Source organism: Nerophis lumbriciformis, linkage group LG05, assembly GCF_033978685.3.
Source record: "Nerophis lumbriciformis linkage group LG05, RoL_Nlum_v2.1, whole genome shotgun sequence".
Classification (NCBI taxonomy): domain Eukaryota; kingdom Metazoa; phylum Chordata; class Actinopteri; order Syngnathiformes; family Syngnathidae; genus Nerophis; species Nerophis lumbriciformis.
The window spans coordinates 45804943-45826895 of NC_084552.2; the positions used below are offsets into that span (position 1 = coordinate 45804943).

Below are 21953 nucleotides of genomic sequence, written 5' to 3' on the forward strand. Positions count from 1 at the left end.
TCAAAGGCTAGAGTATACAAATGAGTTTTAAGATGGGACTTACTTAAATGCTTCTACTGAGGTAGCATCTCTAACTGTTACCGGGAGGGCATTCCATAGTACTGGAGCCCGAATAGAAAACGCTCTATAGCCCGCAGACTTTTTTTTGGGCTCTTGGAATCACTAATAAGCCGGAGTTCTTTGAACGCAGATTTCTTGCCGGGACATATAGCACAATACAATCGGCAAGATAGGATGGAGCTAGACCGTGTAGTATTTTATACGTAAGTAGTAAAACCTTAAAGTCGCATCTTAAGTGCACAGGAAGCCAGTGCAGGTGAGCCAGTATAGGCGTAATATGATCAAACTTTCTTGTTCTTGTTCGAAATAAACTTATTCCATAACCATACATAGTCATGTATTTGTTTAAATATACTTTATGTACTTTGAAGAAATGTAGATAATGAACGGCGACGAGTGTTCGAGTAACTTTCAGTTTTCCGACTGCACTTGAAACACTCGCGAGTGACGTCATGGTACGTAAACGTGATGACGCAAGTCGGGTGACTCTCGGGCAGCCTGAAGTGCGCGGCAAAAGAAGTGGGACACAAACAAAAAACATGTGGCTACCACACTGAGGAACCGGGTACGTTGTTCTTTACATTTTCGCGTTATTAGGAGACTGGAGCGAGATATCCGGTAGTTAAACTACAGCAAGCAGTTTGACGAGACTTCCTGCTCGACAAGCGGTTATCTAAACTGGTCTAGTTTGACCAGCTAGCCGCTTTTAGCCAGCTAGCTGCACCTGATCGCCCGCTCATTCAAGCCAGCTTGCTCCCGCAGATGTCTCCTTAAAGCGTTTACCTAACGATTAGTTTGGCCTCTTCTCTTGACTTTACGCTGCTTATTTATTTAAATGATCGAAGCTTTCATTCGGAGAACCAAGACACGTTTCGAGCAAATATTACTGACGCGTATTTTGCCAAACTTTGCAAAGTTAGCCGGTTAGCCACATGCTAACACATACAATAGCGAGATCTCAATACAATGGACAGATATTATATCGATACCTATTGGCTTGGAAGCGATATCTTTCGGCATTACCCATCACATTAACCTTGAAAAGGCGTCCATAAGTGTATTATTTATTGTATTTATTGTGCGTGTATTTGACGGGAGAGTGCCCCGCCCACCAGAGCGCAATGTAGCCCAGGTTAGCTGTACTGATGGAACATGTGACATCATGCAATGACTCACACTTATCTATCTCTGGTCTTTTTGCGTCCAGCAAGTTCAACATTAACAGAAACTATATTGTATTGTGATTATTATAATCGATCATTATTTAGCCTATGGAAGGTTTCAAGTACGTAGTCAAACAGAAATATTCTCATAAAATTTGAATATAACGCTGTCAATTTAATCAATGCTTTTACACCACATTTGTCTAACTCAAGGCCCGCCACATTATTTTATGTGGCCTGCGAAAGCCTGGAAATATGTGTTAATAAAATGCTTAATTTTTTCCTACCAAATATATTTGTTCTTTCCCTTTTGACATTAAAAATCATGTACTGCATGCAATTGCATATCTTTTATAATTCAATATGATCAAAATCAAAATATTGTAATTCAAAAATATTTTGTGTTAAAATAGAGATAACTACTGTACATAAATATCTGCTTGACTTATGATTTCAAAACAAATCATCAATCAAATTGTAGACTGTGAAATTGACAATAGATTTTACGGTTAAATTCCGCCGACTGAGTTTTTTTTTACCGTAAAATCAACATTGGCACTGTTTTTTTCCATATACAGTAAGACACTAAAACATTAAAAAACAAAAACATTAAAACAAGATTTTACGTTCAAAACAAAACTGGCAGCTCTGTTGCTTGAATTGTACCGCTAAAACCAGTGGTATTGTTTTCCATTCCGTTAATAAACATTTTTTTTATATGCTGTAAAAAAAAAAATGCTTTTACTGTAAAATTCTGGTGACTGAGCTGCCAGTTTTTAAAGTAAAATAAAATATTTTTATTCCAACTTTTGTTAAAAAAAAAAACATTGTGATGTATTTATTTATACATTATTCATATATTACTCATTGTTAAATGCGGCCCTCTGACGACCACCATAACTGCGATGTGGCCCTCAATGAAAACAAGTTTGACACCCCTGCTGTACACTGTTATTGACATGACGGCTGACACTTCCTCCACGCTGGTTATCATTCATTATCTTGTGTGAGAAGCAATCGCAATAATACGTTGACTTTTCTTTTGACTTGCCTTATGCATGGGAGTGTATAGGGAACATTTTGTGTATTTTTTTCTTTTATTTCTTGATTTATTTTTATTTTTTATTCCTACCGGTCTGCCATTTCAGGCACCTCCTATAAAGAGCAGCAGGAAACTCTTTGGAAGTTAATTTAATGCCGAACCAGACGATTACGAATCTAAAAACAACAAATATTAATCAGGGCTGCATGAGTCTGCCTAAAATGTGAATCTCAAATGTATTTCTTAGATTTGGGAAGATCGTGATTCCCTGGGATAATTTTTTGATTATTGTCTTTTTCTTCTTTAAAGAACCTTCCAACAATATTTCTGCAGTTTTTCATGGTAGATTTGGCTTGCCCGGTTACTTTTTTTTAATGGAAAGGCAAAATAATCTATCAAGTCCAAAAAATTGTACATTTATTCAGGACATAATAACAGGTCTAATAACAGGTCGAGAGAAAAGTCACTTATTAATGCAATTGCTTCTCCTGCAAGATGATTAATGATTTCTTCACCAGCCAGAGCAGCAGCTTGCCCTGTGGCCAGAGGAGCTTACTGGAGGAAGGGGAGAGTCATGAGAAAGTTCAACCATCATGCTCACGGTGCGGCGCGTGTTCTGGAGTAAAATGGCATTTGTTGCTTTGTGTTGCTTGCAGTTTGTTAAGCACTTTTTTCATTGATATTTATCAACTTGATCACATTTTAGTGTGAATCCAGGTTGGGTTTTTTTAAGATTTTTTATTTATCTATTTTACCTTTTTATATTTTTGACCACCTGGGCGTCCGTCAGGCTCGTTGACCGTTTCCACGCGCTGCCTCAAACAATTTTTCCAACAAAAGGAGAATTTAGAGTCTGTTAAAAAGTAAAATAGGACCAGGAGTAATCTCTGCATGGACTTTTATATATCGACTCAAAGAGAGAGAGAGCGCTATTCTGATTGGGTGGAGGTATAGCCCTTCCTCCATAATGCACGTCATACCTTCAAGTATCATAAATCATGTGGTATGGCTCTTACATTACCAAACCATTCAGTGGTTGATCCCTGATTCTGTCTGCCCCCTAAGTGACCCCAAAATGTGCATGCTTTTTACACAGGAGCCAGCTGCTGTACAAAGAGGGGTACTGACGGGGCAAATTATAAACTAACACACGTTCTATTCGATTCTATCTTATTGTTGCATGCATTGGCCAGTGGCCATCATTGTATTCTACCGAAGTCAGAAAACGTTTTAGTACTTACCTATAAGACATTACAAAGAAAGTTAAAACACAGTTTATAAAAGTTTAGCTAAAGATAGTCACAGTTGGACGATTAATTGAGAAATAATTGAAAAGTAAACTGCTATGACAATTATTTAGATTGTTGTGACTCTCTACTGTACATATACACCATCCCCTTAAACTACAGTACTGATTGTGTAGTTACGTCACAGGAAGCCAGGTGTTGCAAAGCGGAACCCAGCAGAAGAAGCTGCAGCAACCAAGTAACACTTTCATCCAGTCCGCTACATGGAAGTGTCTTGGAGGAAAACTGAAAAACAGAACCAACAGGACGTCGAGAGCAGCTTGTAGCCAAAATGAATTCTGTTTTAGTTGTTTAAACACTCTTTGACTACAATAAAGGGGAAGTTGACCAAAAAGAATAGTGTGAGTGTAGAGTAAAATAATTGCACGTTAACCAAAATCGAGGTAAAAGGTTAAATTAATCGTGATTTAGATTTTTGCCATAAATGCCCAGCCCTAACACAGCCTTTAACATATATTGTTAAATAATTAACAAATATTATGCATTTGTATAATGAGTGCATTGACTGATTACAGCTGCAAAATTGTTTTTGATTTGAAATGAATGGTAACACGTTTGACACATGCAGCTGTAATGATGTACTGGTGCTTTTTGCAGCTGTATTCATTTTTCTTATAATAGTTGATGATAGTATATGGTATATTGTTGCCTAATAATTTCTTCTTTTTTGAATTGTCTTACAGCGCAGGTGAAGCTGAGAAGACATGATGGGGTTGCACACATCCCAGAAGAAGCACTTTCCCCTGCGGGGGATTGATGGCGTTGTTCAGCTCTTCGACGCCGAGCTCCGCAAGTCTGAGCCGGACTTAGCCCTCCTCTCGCTGGTCCTGGGCTTCGTCGAGCACTTCCTGGCCGTCAACCGCGTGGTGCCTGTCAATGTGCCCGGCGTGCGCTTTGAGCCACTGGAGCCAGACTGTCCCAACTCGTGCTTCCCTACTGTAGAGCTGGGTATGCTCTCTGCGCTGTATGAGCGCTTCACAGCGCAGATCCGCGGGGCAGTGGACCTGTCGCAGTACAGGAGGACATCCGCCGGCTCGAGTCGCGAGTTGGTGAAGAAAGTTTCCGACGTGATTTGGAACAGTCTGAGTCGCTCTTACTTTAAAGATCGAGCTCATATCCAGTCTCTCTTTAGCCTCATCACTGGTAAGACAAGCTAGACTGCAGGCGTATTGTTTTCCTACCAAACCGATGTCATCTTTCTTAAAGGGACAAAGCTGGATAGCTCGGGGGTGGCCTTTGCTGTGGTGGCAGCCTGCCAAGTCCTGGGTCTGAAGGATGTGCACCTGGCTCTGTCCGAGGACCACGCCTGGGTCATTTTTGGCAAGAATGGAGAAGAAACGGCTGAGGTCACCTGGCACGGCAAGGGTAATGAGGACAGGCGAGGACAGACGGTCACAGCGGGAGTCAGCGAAAAGGTGAGCCGCACTCGACACTCCAAACGTACGAAACGTTGCTGAAATTTTTGTCTCTGCTTCAGAGCTGGCTCTATCTGAAGGGATCCTACATGAAATGTGACAGAAACATGGAAGTAGCCTTCATGGTTTGTGCCATTAACCCTTCACTGGATCTGCACACAGATAGCTCTGAGCTCCTGCAGCTACAACAGGTCAGCATACATCACACACTCACAAACAACATTTACCCTTTGGAGTCCATGCTAGTTATTTAGCATTTTTACCTACATTTATGTTTACTACTCCCTCTCCTTAAAACTGTTTTTCTTGGTTAGTTTCTTTTTTTTCCCTGTACCACCTCACATGTGTGGGACTAAAGAGATATTTCCATAACCCTAAAACCTGAAGTCCAAGTAGAGAAAATGTCTAACATGTGTAATGAACCCTCTTTATAACTTAGAAGGCAAATCTATCATTTAAAAACTCATGTATAGGTTTAGCAAAGAAAGTTAAATGTAGTCAAATAGTCATTTCAATAATTATTTACCGTATTTTCCGCACTATAAGGCGCACCGGATTATTAGCCGCACCTTCTATGAATTACATATTTCATAATTTTGTCCACCAATAAGCCGCCCCGGACTAAAAGCCGCGCCTACGCTGCGCTAAAGTGAATGTCAAAAAAACGCTGCGCTAAAGTGAATGTCAAAAAAACAGTCAGATAGTTCAGTCAAACTTTAATAATATATTGAAAACCAGCGTTCTAACAACTCTGTCCCAAAATGTACGCAAATGTGCAATCACAAACATAGTAAAATTCAAAATGGTGTAGAGCAATAGTAACATAATGTTGCTCGAACGTTAATGTCACAACACACAAAATAAACATAGCGCTCACCTTCTGAAGTTATTCTTCATTCGTAAATCCTTCGAATTCTTCGTCTTCGGTGTCCGAATTGAAAAATTGCGCAAGCGTGGGATCCAAAATGGCCGGTTCCGTCTCGTAGAAGTCATCGGGAGTCAGTGTCGCTGTTGTTCTGTGAATCCTGCCTTCCGGAAAGCTCGGACCACAGTTGTGACCGAAATATCTGCCCAAGCATTTACGATCCACTGGCAAATGTTGGCGTATGTCGTCCGAGGCTGTCTGCCCGTCTTAGTGAAGGTGTGTTCGCCTTCGGAGCTGTGTGAAAAAAGCCACCCGGCCTCTTCGCGTAAACTTCCCTTAACCACTCGCTCATCTTTTCTTCATCCATCCATCCCTTCGAGTTAGCTTTTATGATGACGCCGGCTGGAAAGGTCTCTTTTGGCAAGGTCTTCCTTTTGAATATCACCATGAGTGGAAGTTAGCATGGCAAGCTAGAACCACAGTGAAGGATGACTTCTCATTCCCTGTGGAGCGAATATTCACCGTACGTGCTCCCGTTCCACAGTGCGGTTCAGTTGCTGTGAAATACGGTAGTAATCCGTGTGCGGATGGAGAGATTGCGTCTTTTTATGAACCAGATCGTTTAGTAGGAGCCATTTTGTGGTCTTTACAGATGTAAACAGGAAATGAAACGTACGGTGATATCCGCGCGTTTTTTCTTCTTCTTCCGGGGGCGGGTGAAGCGCTTCCTGTTCTATGGGGGCGGGTGAAGCGCTTCCTGTTCTATGGGGGCGGGTGAAGCGCTTCCTGTTCTATGGGGGCGGGTGCTTTCCTTGGCGGTTGCTTGCGTAGAAGAAGAAGCGCTTCCTGTTCTACCGGGAAAAAAGATGGCGGCTGTTTACCGAAGTTGCGAGATCGAAACTTTATGAAAATTAATCGTAATAAAGCGCACCGGGTTATAAGGCGCACTGTTAGCTTTTGAGAAAATTTGTGGTTTTTAGGTGCGCCTTATGGTGCGGAAAATACGGTACCTTCAAAGCAAGACGAGGCTTGGGCAGTTACAATTTTCTAACTCTGTACATCACAAATAATGTGTTCCATTCCAAAAGAAAGTGTATGTCTACCTCAAGAAAGCTGAATACAACATAACTGAACATTCAAAGGGAAAAAAGTCAGGCCTGAGCAGGCTTTCCCTCAGCTTGCTAATGTACTTGAAGCTGTGATGCGTGCACGTCCCTGTCCACCGTCGCAAAAGTCAGGCTCGTCACAACGTAATTAATGTTCAATCTGCGTTGTGCCTCTTCCCCCTTACACAGCTGGAAGTACAGCCCAGAAGAACAAAATAAATAAATATGACCAACACTAGCATATAAGTGGAAACACAACATTGAGAAGAAGCAAAAACTTCAGTGACAGACTTTAGTTTCACTGCAGCTCATTAGTCATCCTGTCTTGAATGCGGACTGGCAAGCAGGCAGGCACAGAATGTCTTTGTGACTGAACTACTGTATTGGTCCTGACTGGGAGAATCAACACACCCACTAATTTAATCAGAAAAATAAATTTTTATATCTAAATATTTTTTAATCAGACTTTTTGTTTTTGTGTTTGCAAAGATTCAACTCCTCTGATATAACATGTACTAAAAAGTCTGCAGACAGACACTTCAAATAATTTTTGAGTTTTTGGATAAAAAACATTTTGCTCCTGAAATAATCATTAAACTTGTATTATGTGTTGGTGCACATTATTTTACAGCACCTCAAATTCAAACTGCACTTTAATGCACGTTTATTAAATATAAGCTACAGTAGTTGGGTTAAAAAAAAAACTCCACAATGTTGGTCACCGTTTGCTGTTTGCCAAAGCACTGGTGAGAAGCACTGATGTATACAAATAATACAAATAATAATTTATCATTTGAAACTGTTGTTTTGTAAATGTTAACTTGTCTTATAATATTCAGTACACCACTTGCTTACTGCAGAATGTTTGGGATGCCAAGCAAAAAAACTAAATAACTTTGAGAGGAAAACAGTTCTCTACCCCACAAAATGTGTACATGTGTATATGTACCGGTATGTATGTATATATATATATATATATATATATATATATATATATATATATATATATCTCCATCCATTTTCTACCGCTTATTCCCTTCGGGGTCGCGGGAGGTGCTGGAGCCTATCTCAGCTACAATCGGGCGGAAGGCGGGGTACACCCTGGACAAGTCGCCACCTCATCGCAGGGCCAACACAGATAGACAGACAACATTCACACTCTAGGGCCAATTTAGTGTTGCCAATCAACTTATCCCCAGGTGCATGTCTTTGGAGGTGGGAGGAAGCCGGAGTACCCGGAGGGAACCCACGCAGTCACGGGGAGAACATGCAAACTCCACACAGAAATATATATATATATATATATATATATATATATATATATATATATATATATATATATATATATATATATATATGTATATATATATATATATTAGGGCTGTGAATCTTTGGGTGATGATTCGATTCAATATCGATTCTTGGGGTCACGATTCGATTCAAAATCAAATAATTTTTTTTCAATTCAACACAATTCTCGATTCAAAAAGATATTTTCCCGATTCAAAACGATTCTCTATTCATTCAATACATAGGATTTCAGCAGGATCTACCCCAGTCTGCTGACATGCAAGCAGAGTAGTAGATTTTTGTAAAAAGCTTTTATAATTGTAAAGGACAATGATTTATCAACTGATTGCAATAATGTAAATTTGTTTTAACTATTAAATGAACGAAAAATATGAGTTATTTTATCTTTGTGAAAATATTGGACACAGTGTGTTGTCAAGCTTATGAGATGCGATGCAAGTGTAAGCCACTGTGACACTATTGTTCTTTTATTTTTATTTTTATGTCTAATGATAATGTCAATGAGGGATTTTTAATCACTGCTATGTTGAAATTGTAACTAATATTGATGCTGTTGTTGATAATATTCATTTTTGTTTCACTACTTTTGGTTTGTTCTGTGTCGTGTTTGTGTCTCCTCTCAATTGCTCTGTTTATTGCAGTTCTGAGTGTTGCTGGGTCGGGTTTTGGAATTGGATTGCATTGTTATGGTATTGCTGTGTATTGTTTTGTTGGATTGATTCATTTAAAAAAAATTAAATTAAATTAAAAAAAATCGATTTAAAAAAAAAAGAGAATCGATTCTGAATCGCACAACGTGAGAATCGGAATTCGAATCGATTTTTTCCCACACCCCTATTATATATATATATATATATATACACATCTCATTGGCTTGTGTTGTTGTGGACAAGCTCACCGATGCAGGGAACTATAGCATTTTTAACATCGTCACTGGTAAGTTACTGATAACTTGACCACTTTTAATGCTAGCTAATACTAAAAATGTTAAGTGTAATTGATTATCAAGCGGAACGGCCGCTGCCTGACATGTATTTTCTTTAAACTTCAACACAGCCTCTTTTCCACTCAGAAACATAGCAGCTGTCAAGCGCCCAGCAGCACGCTTCCACTCTTCAAAATAACAGTGCTGTACACAACATCCGGTTTGACTGCGCTAACAATATAACGGTTTCAAAAAAGTACCTTACCTAATAAACACTTTGTACTTAAAGCACAAAAAGCAGGCTGTAGTTGGAGAACAAAAGCCTAAGTCCAAAAAAACAAGGATTTCATAGAGCCCTAATCATGCTACACCACCTATTATGCTTTGCCTGCATTTTACGCATCCATGAGATAATAAGTGTTAATCACTTCTTTCCCATTGTTCTTGAACAGAAGTTGCTGTGGTTGCTGTATGACCGAGGCAACTTGGACAGGTGAGAGTGCTGCAGCCAAGTTGCCAAAAACTTATGTTGATGTCACTATCCTCAACATTTTTACTTTTCCCTGAGCCAGGTATCCAATGGCCATGGGGACTCTTGCAGACCTGGAGGACCAAGAGCCAATCCCAGGGAAGGAGAGCCCAATAGAAATTCACCTCAAGGTAAGGATTCTTGTCATTCTTCTTCTTGGCACCAGATGCTTCATTTTGCTCTCTCTCGCCAGGCTGTGAGTTCAGCCCAGAAACATTACCACAACGAGCACATTTACCCTTACATGTACCTGGCGGGCTTCCACTACAGGCACAAAAACGTGCGGGACGCACTGAGAGCGTGGGCTGACGCCGCCAAAGTTATGCAGGAGTAAGTTAATATCTTGGTTATTGTTATCATTACTTTATCATTAGTTTTACTTAGTGTTTCCCAAAGAAGGGCACTCTATTAATGTGGGCGGGGCCAGCGCTGTTAGGTCAGGGGTATTAAGATTACATCATATAGTTTGCATAATTGGCTATGACGCATGTATTTTTATAAAAAGAAAAAGTCTAAAACGTTATACATATATTAAAGACAAATCTGTGTTATTAGTTTCAACAGATCTTTTTCTTGTTACATTATATTGTTTTGATCTATTTTTTTTTTAATGTTTGGTGTTTATCTTAAATCTACAATGATGTAACACGATCTGTACTTTGTACACCCCGGGTTTATTTAACATATGTTATTCTTCTCGCCCTGAATGTTGGAAATTAATTTGGCAGAAAGATAAACAGTCTTTAAAATTAAAGAGGAAAAAAACTTGAAGCTTTTAATTGATAGTTTTCACAATGAAGTTACAGTAAAGGGGCGGCATGGAGTGGTGGGTAGAGCAGCCGTGCCAGAAACTTGAGGGTTGCAGGTTCGCTCCCCGCCTCTTGTCATCCAAATCACTGCCGTTGTGTCCTTGGGCAGGACACTTCACCCTTGCCCCCAGTGCCGCTCACACTGGTGAATGAATGATGGGTGGTGGTCGGAGGGGCCGTAGGCGCAAACTGGCTGCCACGCTTCCGTCAGTCTACCCCAGGGCAGCTGTGGCTACAAATGTAGCTTACCACCACCAGGTGTGAATGAATGATGGGTTCTCACTTCTCTGTGAAGCACTTTGAGTGTCTAGAAAATCGCTATTTAAATCTGATCCATTATTATTATTATTAAAGCAAAGCACACAAAGGAAAGTACATTAAAATACACATGAATTGCACATAAATGTAGGAATCATGTTAAATCAGCAATACAGTTTTGTATAAACTGAAAAGATGCAACTATACAGTACAAAGGTTTGCACTTATGCCACTAGCTTAATGCAAACAGACGATTACTGACAGGCTAGGAAAAATTAGCAAGGAGATTGTTTTAAAGTTGAACCAACATTTAACAAATTAGATTTTAACAGAAGAAAATTTACATTAAACAGAAAATGTATTCCTACTTACAGGCATATATTCACCAAACTGGAAACAAATATTGATGCTAACTTTGCACTACTAGGCCAGTCTACTGCTCTGCACCGTGTTTTGACTTTCTACGGAAGCCTTTTGCTCGAACGTCAAACTCTAATTTTTTAAAACAAATAATATAGTTAATGTTGTGTGGAACCTGATTGCCAGGCGAGAGCAGCATTTTATATTTGTGGTGCCCCTTAATTTTCTTGTGGCGGGTCGTCACTAATAAAAGAATGTATGGGAAACACTCACTTATCAGGGACACCTGAAAATAAAGCATTATCATCTTAGTGTGGACATTACCTCATATGACCGCAAGAGGGCAGTCAATACACATGGCATCCACACCAACTGACAGGAATATCAAGGCTGCCATAAATACAGTTATTGTTTAGATATGATTGAAAATATTTCATGTTTAATCTCACACCATGACCAGAGTGTGCGGTGGTTCACAAAGTGAACCTCGGCAGCTAAATATAGTCCTTGAGCTGAAATCGAGCAGCTTCCTTTTCCTCCTGCTGCCCCCTCATTGTTCTGTCATTTCCTTCCATGCTCAGGAATATTTTGCATATTTTTTTCAGATTTTTGTGACGTCCTAGTAGGAACTTAATACGTCCCAACCCCCCATTACAGTCTTGATGCAAATAAAAGCAAACTGAATTCCTAAAAAAGTCTCTCTTGTTGCAGCTACAACTACTTCCGTGAGGACGAGGAGATCTACAAGGAATTCTTTGACGTTGCAAACGACGTCATTCCAACTCTGCTGAAGGAAACGTCCGTCGCTGCTGAAAATCCATCTGAGGGCGGCGACGTGGGAGAAGTTGGTGATAAAGTAAGTGTTCTTGGCCTGCAGAGAAGATGCTGTTGCATTGTGGGTAGTGAAGTCCTCAAACAAAAGTCTGTTCTGTGTGTCCTGGCGCAGCCAAAGCAGGCGGCCGCCTTCTCGGCCCTGCAGGACCCAGAATGCTTTGCCCACCTGCTGTCCTTCTACGACGGCATCTGCAAGTGGGAGGAGGGCAGTCCCACGCCAGTGCTGCATGTGGGCTGGGCCACCTACCTGGTCCAGTCCCTCAGCCGCTTTGATGCGCAGGTGAGGAGGAGGCGTGTGAATAAACGTGACATGTTTGCATTCATGCTTGCTGCTCTTGCACTCGAAGTCGCTGCACAGGTGTGCTTAATGAAGTGTCCTGTAGTGTCATTTTGAAACCTAAAGACGACGTTGTTTGTGTCCCAAGGTGCGTCAGAAAGTGTCCATCATCACCAAAGAGCCAGAATGTCAGGAGGACGACGACGCGTCCAGCGAGGACCCCTGGGAGGGCCGCAGACGAGGTTCCCGCAGAGAGCCCAAACTGGAGGAACAGAACTCTCCCCTCCCTGCTGCCCCGACCTCCCCAGCCTCCCAGATGACCGGGGCGGCGGCACCGCCTCCTCAGCCTAAGAAAGTAGGCGAGGGTGTGGCCCGCCGCCGTTCCTCCCAAGGCCAGCGGGGTGCAGAGGGGGCTGAGGGCAAGCCTAAGTCCCCTGGCCCCAACGCGGCGCCCTCCCCTCAGCAGCAGGCGGCATCGCCCTGCCCAGCTGCCCCAGTGGTCATCTTCCAGAGCGAGAAGATGAAAGGCATGAAGGGGCTGTTGTGCGCCGCCAAGGTGAACTCCAGCGCCATCAAACTGCAGCTAACTGCTCAGTCTCAGGTCCAGATGAAGAGGCAGAAAAGCACGCCGCCTGGGGACTACTCCTTGTCCTTCATGAAGAGGCAGCGCAAGGCTCTTTAAGCTGTGAAAGCCAACACTGGTCTTCATCCTTATCTCCACCTTCTCGTAGCTACCAGCAATAGCACGCTAACAAACCTGAGTGTGTTCGGAGCTCCGCCTCCTGTGTTTGTTGCTTTTCTGGTGAACACCGTTCATGACTGAAAGCTCAACATATCTTCAATTTAGGATAGTTACTGTGTAACATTGTCCACCACCGCGCTAAGGATAGCTTCTTTCTTGCTAGCTCGATGTTGCCTTACGTCGCCTTTGTTTGTTTTATTTGGAAGATTTAGAGTAGAGAAGCCTAGAAAGACCAAGCACTGTCCTCACAGCCACGCTAGCTGGTCCTGCTACTTTGTGCATTGTTTCCTTCTTGGTTTTCTATCTGCTAGTAATAAAGATCTGATCAAATTAGACGCTGCATGGTCTTTATTATTATTTCAGTACCGGTACATTCTTCTCATGTAACATATATTTGTATTTTTTGAATCTGATCAAATGTTATATTAGTATATTTACTGATTGGACATGAGTCCTTGAAGCAGAGGCTCTCATTGTTATTGTTGCTTGAGATGACGACATTTTTACAGTTCGAGGTGTGCCATACGGCAAATTTTGGTATCAATCTGATATCAAGTAAATCCAGGGCCAGTATCTCCAGTGCTTTAGGTACAGTACTTTTTACTCGAACAAGTCCATTCAATGATTTTGTGATTTTCTTTCTTTTAATTTGTTGATCATGATTAAAATCAGAACCAAACCAGACAAAGATTTGAGGCAAACCAAAAATAATTTGAGACCAATCTAGTATTACATTATCACAAAAATATAAGATAATGTCAAAACAAAATGATATACTGATTCAATGTCATCGCATTAAGTTGAGCAAAATTAAGTCAATAGTGTAAAATATAGTAAAATGAAAATTTTCTCTTTTAAATCATTTGTCGTGTTGCCAACAAAACTCTCCTGTGTTACCAAATAATACACGTATACACAATAAATTATGGGGAAAATGTCGATCTCGTCGCACCAGTATCGAACCACTACTGACACAGCCTGGTATCGATACAATTGATCTTTGTATCGCTCTGCCCACCTCGAGTGTTGATTGACTCTCTCTCTCTCAGTTGTTCCACGCAGCCTGGATGTGGACATCTTTCGCGTTTGTGTCTCTCAACAAAATCTTTCCGTCCGTTTCGTCGGCGTCCGATGAGTTGTCTTGGCAGCGGGCTCGAAACGTCCCTCGTGTTCTTTGTCCTCGCGCAGACGTCCTGTCCTCTTCAGGCGGGATGTGCCGCTAGGAGCTCGGCGTCAGCCTGACGGAGGACATGGACAACATCGGGGTGTCGTTCCTCGATCCTCTGGACGACTACGAGCTCATCCACAGGATTGGGTGCGGCACCTACGGGGATGTCTTCAAGGTGAGTCTTGTCGTCACACTTCTCTCATCTGGTTTCTTCAGCTGCCCTTTTTTTTGTCCAACACTTCGTGCCAACACTAGTGACGCGCAAACTTGTGGCGGCAAGACACTTCTTGTTTCCAGAATATTCTTGACAGGGCCGCTGACTTCCACGCATCGCGGTAGTTATTCAAGGGAACAACGAACATGGTGTCCCTGGAGAAGTCTGGAAGTACAACCTTAAAACAGCCCGACATTAATTGGTTCTGTGACGGCCCGGGGCTCTTGACTCAAACACTTGTATCTCAAATCAACATCTCCTGTTACAATTAATGGACATTTTTTGGGTTGGTGTTTTCCCCCACAGCCCAAAAACTGCACATTTTTAACATGTAACATGCAGAGTTTTGTAAAGTAATGTAATGATAATGTACAGTATTTACTAGGGATGTCCGATAATGGCTTTTTGCCGATATTCCGATATTGTCCAACTCTTATCAACCGATACCGACATATACAGTCGTGGAATTAACACATTCTTATGCCTAATTTGGACACCCAGGTATGGTGAAGATAAGGTCATTTAAAAAAAAAAAAATAAATAAAATAAGATAAATAAATTAAAAACATTTAAACAATATAAAAAACAGTTACATAGAAACTAGTAATTAATGAAAATGAGTAAAATTAACTGTTAAAGGTTAGTACTATTAGTGGACCAGCAGCACGCACAATCATGTGTGCTTACGGACTGTATCCCTTGCAGACTGTATTGATATATTTTGATATATAATGTAGGAACCAGAATATTAATAACAGAAAGAAACAACCCCTTTGTGTGAATGAGTGTGAATGAGTGTAAATAGGGGAGGGAGGTTTTTTGGGTTGGTGCACTAATTGTAAGTGTATCTTTTGTTTTTTATGTTGATTTAATAAAAAAAAAAACGGAAAAAAAACAACCTGATACCGATAATTTAAAAAACGATACCGATAATTTCCGATATTACATTTTAAAGCATTTATCGGCCTCACGCGACCTGTTCCCGACATCTACAAAGCAATTAACTACCGGCTTCCACCTACTGATATGGACGAGAATAACATGGTTACTCTGCCGAGCTCTAGACAGCACAGACACTCAACAACGGCACATTATTTGCGGATTAAAGTGACTGGTTTGCAAAAAATGAAAAATGAAACTACATCATATTCCACGGCACACCAGGCGGCACAGTGGTTGAAAAACACTGAGCTGGCTACACGCTCAGTCATGTTTTTGATGATTTATTTCTTTAATTCGATGAATGTCATCCGTTTCCTCTTAGCACCGTCCTTCAAACTCTCTTTTTTCTTCCCTGCCATGGTTGGAAAACATAGTTATGTCGATTGCTGGCTACAAGCTAATGCTAGCGAGTAAGACCCGATGTTTTAGTGGAATATTACGGGGTTCACTGTGACATTTGCTACGTCAACTAATGGCGAGGAATGCTTGTAACTCAAATGTTTGCTGGAAGCTTAAAGTATAACTGTATAGCTAACACTCTTAAGTTCAGGTAGCACTGTACAGTTTTCATTCAATGTATTCAGTATATAGGAATACATACTTTTCTTGGTTTTAGTTTATTCAATTTAATTATTTTATTTTCATTTGTAATTCATATTATTATACATACATGTAAAAAAACGTACTTATCGTGTAAACCAGGGATGTGAAACATGCGGCCCGCAGGCCTGTTATGGCTGAACAGCTTCAATCCGGCCCACAAGATGAGTTTGCTAAGTGTAATATTGTGTTTTTAAATGAAAGAAACTGCTGTTCTTAATATGACCACCGGATGTCGCAATAGCAATTCTGTTATGGAAGCAAATAGTTTATACCAGGGCGGGCAAGTATACCAAGCAAGAGGTACACAATAAAGTGGGGCTGCGACTCCTCCCCCTCGACCCGTAAAACAAACAGGAGTAAAACTGAGAATTGGTGACCCCAGTTAAAATGCTGCATGACACAGTGCACATTGATATAGTTCTGTGAAAATTAATGTCTTCTGTGCAAATGTAAAGAAGACATTTGCACAGAATTGCATCGACATTCTATGCATCAGTTGATGCATAGAATAGTTTTTATTTATGCTTTATTTTGTTTTTTTGTTCAATCCTAGATGGGCTGGGCTTCACGGTGGCAGAGGGGTTAGTGCATCTGCCTCACAATACGAAGGTCCTGAGTAGTCTTGGGTTCAATCCCGGGCTCGGGATCTTTCTGTGTGGAGTTTGCATGTCCTCCCCGTGACTGCGTGGGTTCCCTCCAGGTACTCCGGCTTCCTCCCACTTCCAAAGACATGCACCTGGGGATAAGTTGATTGGCAACACTAAATTGGCCCTAGTGTGTGGATGTGAGTGTGAATGTTGTCTGTCTATCTGTGTTGGCCCTGCGATGAGGTGGCGACTTGTCCAGGGTGTACCCCGCCTTCCGCCCGATTGTAGCTGAGATAGGCTCCAGCGCCCCCCGCGACCCCAAAGAGAATAAGCGGTAGAAAATGGATGGGATGGATAGATGGGCTGTGACTTAAAGTTTAACTGCTTTGTAGACACACCGATATTAAGTCTAAATTAATTGTGTTCTTCATGGTGTTTTTGAAACTTTCATTTTCCTCAGAATTTTCTACTAACGTGAAGCATTTTGTCAAGGGGATTATTTGTGGTATGTACATTTTCAGAATGTGCTTGTTTTATTTTGGGCCGAAGTAAAACAAAAAAAGCAATCTGAAGTTGTCTTAGTTTTATTTTTATGTTATTATGCCATGATTTTACCCGTCCGGCCCACTTGGAAATAGATTTTCCTTCATGCGGCCCCTGGGCTAACATGATTTTTACAACCCTGGTGTAAATGTTTACAATTATTTAATCACATTTCTTTAAAAAAAATAATCTTCATTTAATGTTTTATATGATTATGAAAATTAATTATGAATTTAAAAAAAGTTGTATTTGTTTAATACATATGGAGTAGATCTGAAGAAAAAAACCTAGACTAATTTAGGCACCCATGAACTTGCCCATTTTTGACACACTACAAAGTGTGGCTCAGAGGTCATTTGAAGTCCACAGCTTTTCTTTTGTTGGCAAATTCTAATACAATTCAAAAAGAAAACTAAGAGAAAGAGCAAAAACAGCATACTATAAAGTGAACAAGTTCATATGTTTTATATGTGTTATATTGTATATCTTTTATTCATTAAATATCTTTTACCTTTTAAAATGGTTTCTTTGTAAATATATTTTTTAAATATTAAACTGTTATAATTCTCTGTTAATTTATTAATATATCAATTGAATTTCACTTTTTTGTATATGTACCGTATATAGTGTAAGTTCCAGCTCTTTGCTAGATGCCCCTGCAAAATATGGACAAATATAATTAAACAAGAAAAAACAACAGCAAAAGTTGGAAAAAAGTCCTAATGTATTATAATTAAGTTTTAAATGTTAAAACTATAAATTATACTCAGTGGCCTAGTGGTTAGAGTGTCCGCCCTGAGATCGGTAGGTTGTGAGTTCAAAACCCGGCCGAGTCATACCAAATCCTATAAAAATGGGACCCATTACCTCCCTGCTTGGCACTCAGCATCAAGGGTTGGAATTGGGGGTTAAATCACCAAAAATGATTGGCATGACGCTGAGCGACCCCACCTGAACAGTTCCCAGCCCTAGCCCCCCCCCTCAAGGAGCGGATACCAGACGCGCTCCCTGCTGTTTGGAACCGTTTTTTGGGGTGGGTGGCGGGAGGTTAGGAGGGGGGCAGAATCCTCCCCTCTAAATTGTCCAAATTGTCTTTTATTCTTCCCCACCTGTGCTTTTGTGGGTGGATAAAAGGAACAATTTTGTGACGTGGGCGGGGCTTGAGTCTTGGGAGGGCGGGGCATTAAATTGGGATGACGTGGATTGACATGCTCTTATTTCTAAAAACATGTCTTGATAATGTTTAGTTATTGACATGAATTCTTTAGTTGGAAGCGGTTGACAGAAAATAGAATTGAGGAAAAAAAAATCTTTGTCTGTGATGTCATCCTCCGGTGATGGCGTGACGTCATCCTGGAGCAGCGGAGTTGGCAGCAGCGTGCTTCTGACCGGAGGGGGAGGAGCTTGCGGGAGTGACGTGTCCTGACCACTCGCGGAAGTCTTCCCAAGCGTCCTTCGTCTTGGGCGATGCTTCGGCGGCTGGGGCGACGTGCCAACGTCGTGGGGCCACACGGAGTCCAATGGCACCAGTTCTCCATTTGGCCCCCACATCCGGTCTTTGCGCTCCACGGAGGAGTAGCACAGCGTTTCCTCCTCTATCGCGCGCAGGACCTCCCACGCTCCCTCGTCCAACTTTCTCGCGGAAAAACGTTTTTGCTGGTGACATCTGTCAGTACGTGGACTGTATGGGAGCCTGTAAAGGACTGTCTGTTACCTTTGGACCTTGGGGTTTGTATTCCCGGAATGCAAAGGAAAGTTGGCGTGGGCAAGGCGTGAATGTGGGTACATATTTATTTAAAAACTAACAAACTACAAAAAGGAAGCAAACAAAAGGCGCGCACAATGGCGGAGAACAATGAACTATGAACATGAAACAAAAACACTTACTGTGGCATGGCATGAAGCATGAACTATAGTAAACAGGAATCTCATGGGTAGCAGAGGTAGTATGGATAGATAATGTCACCAGGACGATCAACAGAAACAGACAGGCTTAAATAGCAGTGACATGATCAGTGAAAACAGGTGCGTGACTCAAAACGTGAAACAGGTGAAACTAATGGTTGCTAAGGTGACAAAACAAGAGTGAAAAAGCAGGAACTAAGTGTCCAAAAACCAAAAAGAACATGACTTAAACAAAACATGATCAACAGACATGACAGAATGAAGAAAGAGTGCACGGAGAAACAATGGCACATTTTAGCCTCCCACTGTCGTCAGTGAGTCGGTGGGAGGTCAGACCTCTGCGCGTGTGACAGTGAGGGCCTTCATGAAGCTCACGTGAGGCCTGAAGCATCAAGAATCAGTCAAGAGATGAACATCTAAGGCTTGTGTAATACAAACAAAAGTAAATTCTCTCGCTTTAGGTGACAGGAAATGTGCTGCTAGAACAGGAAAGAAAACAGGAAGTGAGCGCAGGTTGTGATGACGTTCTGTGGCGGGTCGTGGATGCCAAAGTGAAAATGTGATGAATGGCATCACTGCCAGGAGGCGAGGAAGTGGCCAACGTTACAATAGTGGTGCAGAAATATTGGGACGCTTACAGGAAGTGAAGAAAATAACAGTGTGTTCCACATCTTGTACTCACCTTTTCCAGCGAGGGCCACATGCAGAGAAAGAATAGAGAAAGACATACTTTTTAACATTAATGTAGGTCAATAAACATATTTGCTTTGTGCCATAGGAGAAATAACAGTTTCATATCTAATAATAATTCTTATTCATCTTTGTTATTTTAGACTGTAGACTCGCCAAACGCCGCACTCATCCAAGTATTCCTTTGTGAAGCTGCCCTTGTTGTGGTTTCCTTGCCTCTTGTCTGTGGTCATTTGTGTCCCCTGTACTGTGGCTTCAAGTCTTTCAACTTCACAATAGGTACCAATGATAGTCACACACACACTAGATGTGGTGAAATTAACCTCTGCATTTGACCCATCCCCTTGTTCCACCCCCTGGGAGGTAAGGGGAGCAGTGAGCAGCATCAGTGGCCACGCTTAGGAATCATTCTGGTGATTTAACCCCCAATTCCAACTCTTGATGCTGAGTGCCAAGCAGGGAGGTAATGGGTTCCATTTTTATAGTATTTGGTATGACTAAGACACAGGTGCAACCAATATGGAATCTTCTGAGAGCTTTAGAGTTTAAGAATAACTTTTACTACGAGAAGAGAAGCGTTTTTAGTAGCTTGTCTGAAGTTTGTTAAAGTTAAGTTAAAGTACCACTGTGTAGAGCATGGGTCACCAACCTTTTTGAAACCAAGAGCTACTTCTTGGGTACTGATTAATGCGAAGGGCTACCAGTTTCCATCCATCCATTTTCTGCCGCTTATTCCCTTTGGGGTCGCGGGGGGCGCTGGAGCCTATCTCAGCTACAATCGGGCGGAAGTCGGGGTATACCCTGGACAAATCGCCACCTCATCGCAGGGACTACCAGTTTGATACACACTTAAATAAATTGCCAGAAATAGCCAATTTGCTCAATTTACCTTTAACTCTGTTATTATTAATAATTAATGATATTCATCTTTGTGGAAACACTGATCGTCTTAATGATTTCTCACAATAAATATACATAGAAACAGATAAATATCAATATGCAACACTTTATTTTTATATTTTCTCTAAGTGCACATTTTTCAAATTGAACATTTTCAAATGATCACTTCTAAGACAGTCTTGTGAAATCACAATATCCCATTTTAACTAGCTAGCCAGTAACATTTTTTAACAAATCATGAATTACTTTGCACCATGTTTGTACAAATAATAACTCATGTAAAATACAAAAGTCAACTCTCAAATGTTTAAATAAATCATGTCACACTTTGAACTGGACACCAAATATGTTATCTGTTTCTTTGTCAGTTAGTGAAGACCAAGTCTTTAAAATATTTTCTTGAATTTTCAAATTCTATTTGAGTTTTGTCTCTCTTAGAATTAAAAATGTCGAGCAAAGCGAGACCAGCTTGCTAGTAAATAAATAACATAAAAAATAGAGGCAGCTCACTGGTAAGTGCTGCTATTTGAGCTATTTTTAGAACAGGCCAGCGGGGCTACTCTTCTGGTCCTTACGGGCTACCTGGTGCCCGCGGGCACCGCGTTGGTGACCCCTGGTGTAGAGGTTTCCCTCTTGTGGGTTCTCCTGACCGAAATAGATCTGCTCGGAAGCCCGGGGGTTCGGGTTGAACAATCTTTTATTGTGCTAACACACCAGGTCACAACTCTGCTCGGCGACTTTTAAGTTCCTCAATGTCCACTGTGCGTCTGCTGCATAACTCCAACTCCCAACAATGGTGTCTCGGCCCGGCTGCTTCTAATAAGCATGGCAGGTGATTGGATGATCAACCCCTGCTGGGTAATCCAATCACCTGCTAGCTGTGCTTTGAGGCCAGTCCTTACACACCCGCTCCGCGGCAGGCCCGCAGACCACGCCCCCTCCACACACTGTTACCAAAGACTATAAAAATGGGGGACCCAAATAGGATGGATTCCGTTTTACCCAAGTGTATGGATAGCTTGTTGTCAGCGAGCCAGGTGCAAATTCTACAGAGTTCAGCACTGAGGATTTTCTCCACCTGTGACTTGTCCTTGCCGGATACCAGCAGGGCAGAGTCATCCGCAAACAAGAACAATTCACGGTCGCATGACATATCGTTTATGTATATTAGGAACAGTAAAGGCCCTAATATACTGCCTTGGGGAACTCCACGGCTTACTGAGAGGGGGGGACACGGTGCCGTTCACCTCTACCACCTGTTTCCTCCCCTCCAAGTAAGATTGCATCCAGCTCGATGAGGTTTTATCAAATCCCATTGCTCTGAGCTTATCCAACAGTATAGCGTGTTTAACGGTGTCAAAGGCCTTCTGAAGGTCCAGCATGACCATGCCGCAGTAT

The 21953-nt window shown here is 41.5% G+C and overlaps 2 protein-coding genes across 7 annotated transcripts in view; both read left to right on the forward strand.

Moving 5' to 3' along the window:
* Positions 1 to 511: 511 nt before the first annotated feature.
* Positions 512 to 13336, forward strand: men1 (multiple endocrine neoplasia I). Its single transcript, XM_061959328.2, has 10 exons — positions 512 to 625; positions 4256 to 4715; positions 4779 to 4987; positions 5050 to 5178; positions 9647 to 9687; positions 9767 to 9854; positions 9917 to 10053; positions 11862 to 12006; positions 12097 to 12264; positions 12410 to 13336. The coding sequence occupies exons 2-10, from the start codon at positions 4277 to 4279 to the stop codon at positions 12941 to 12943; spliced, it is 1890 nt and encodes a 629-aa protein (XP_061815312.1). The 5' UTR covers positions 512 to 625; positions 4256 to 4276; the 3' UTR covers positions 12944 to 13336.
* Positions 13337 to 14006: 670 nt separating this feature from the next.
* map4k2 (mitogen-activated protein kinase kinase kinase kinase 2) overlaps positions 14007 to 21953 on the forward strand; it is a 41722-nt gene continuing 33775 nt past the window's right edge. For 4 of the 6 annotated variants that reach the window (XM_061960036.2, XM_061960038.2, XM_061960037.2 and 1 more), the window contains exon 1: positions 14008 to 14346. In XM_061960036.2, the coding sequence (XP_061816020.2) occupies positions 14254 to 14346 (93 nt within the window). In that variant the 5' untranslated portion in view covers positions 14008 to 14253. Of the gene's footprint in view, positions 14347 to 21953 lie in introns of all 6 variants that reach the window. The other 2 variants (XM_072913251.1, XM_061960040.2) reach the window with 1 other exon arrangement.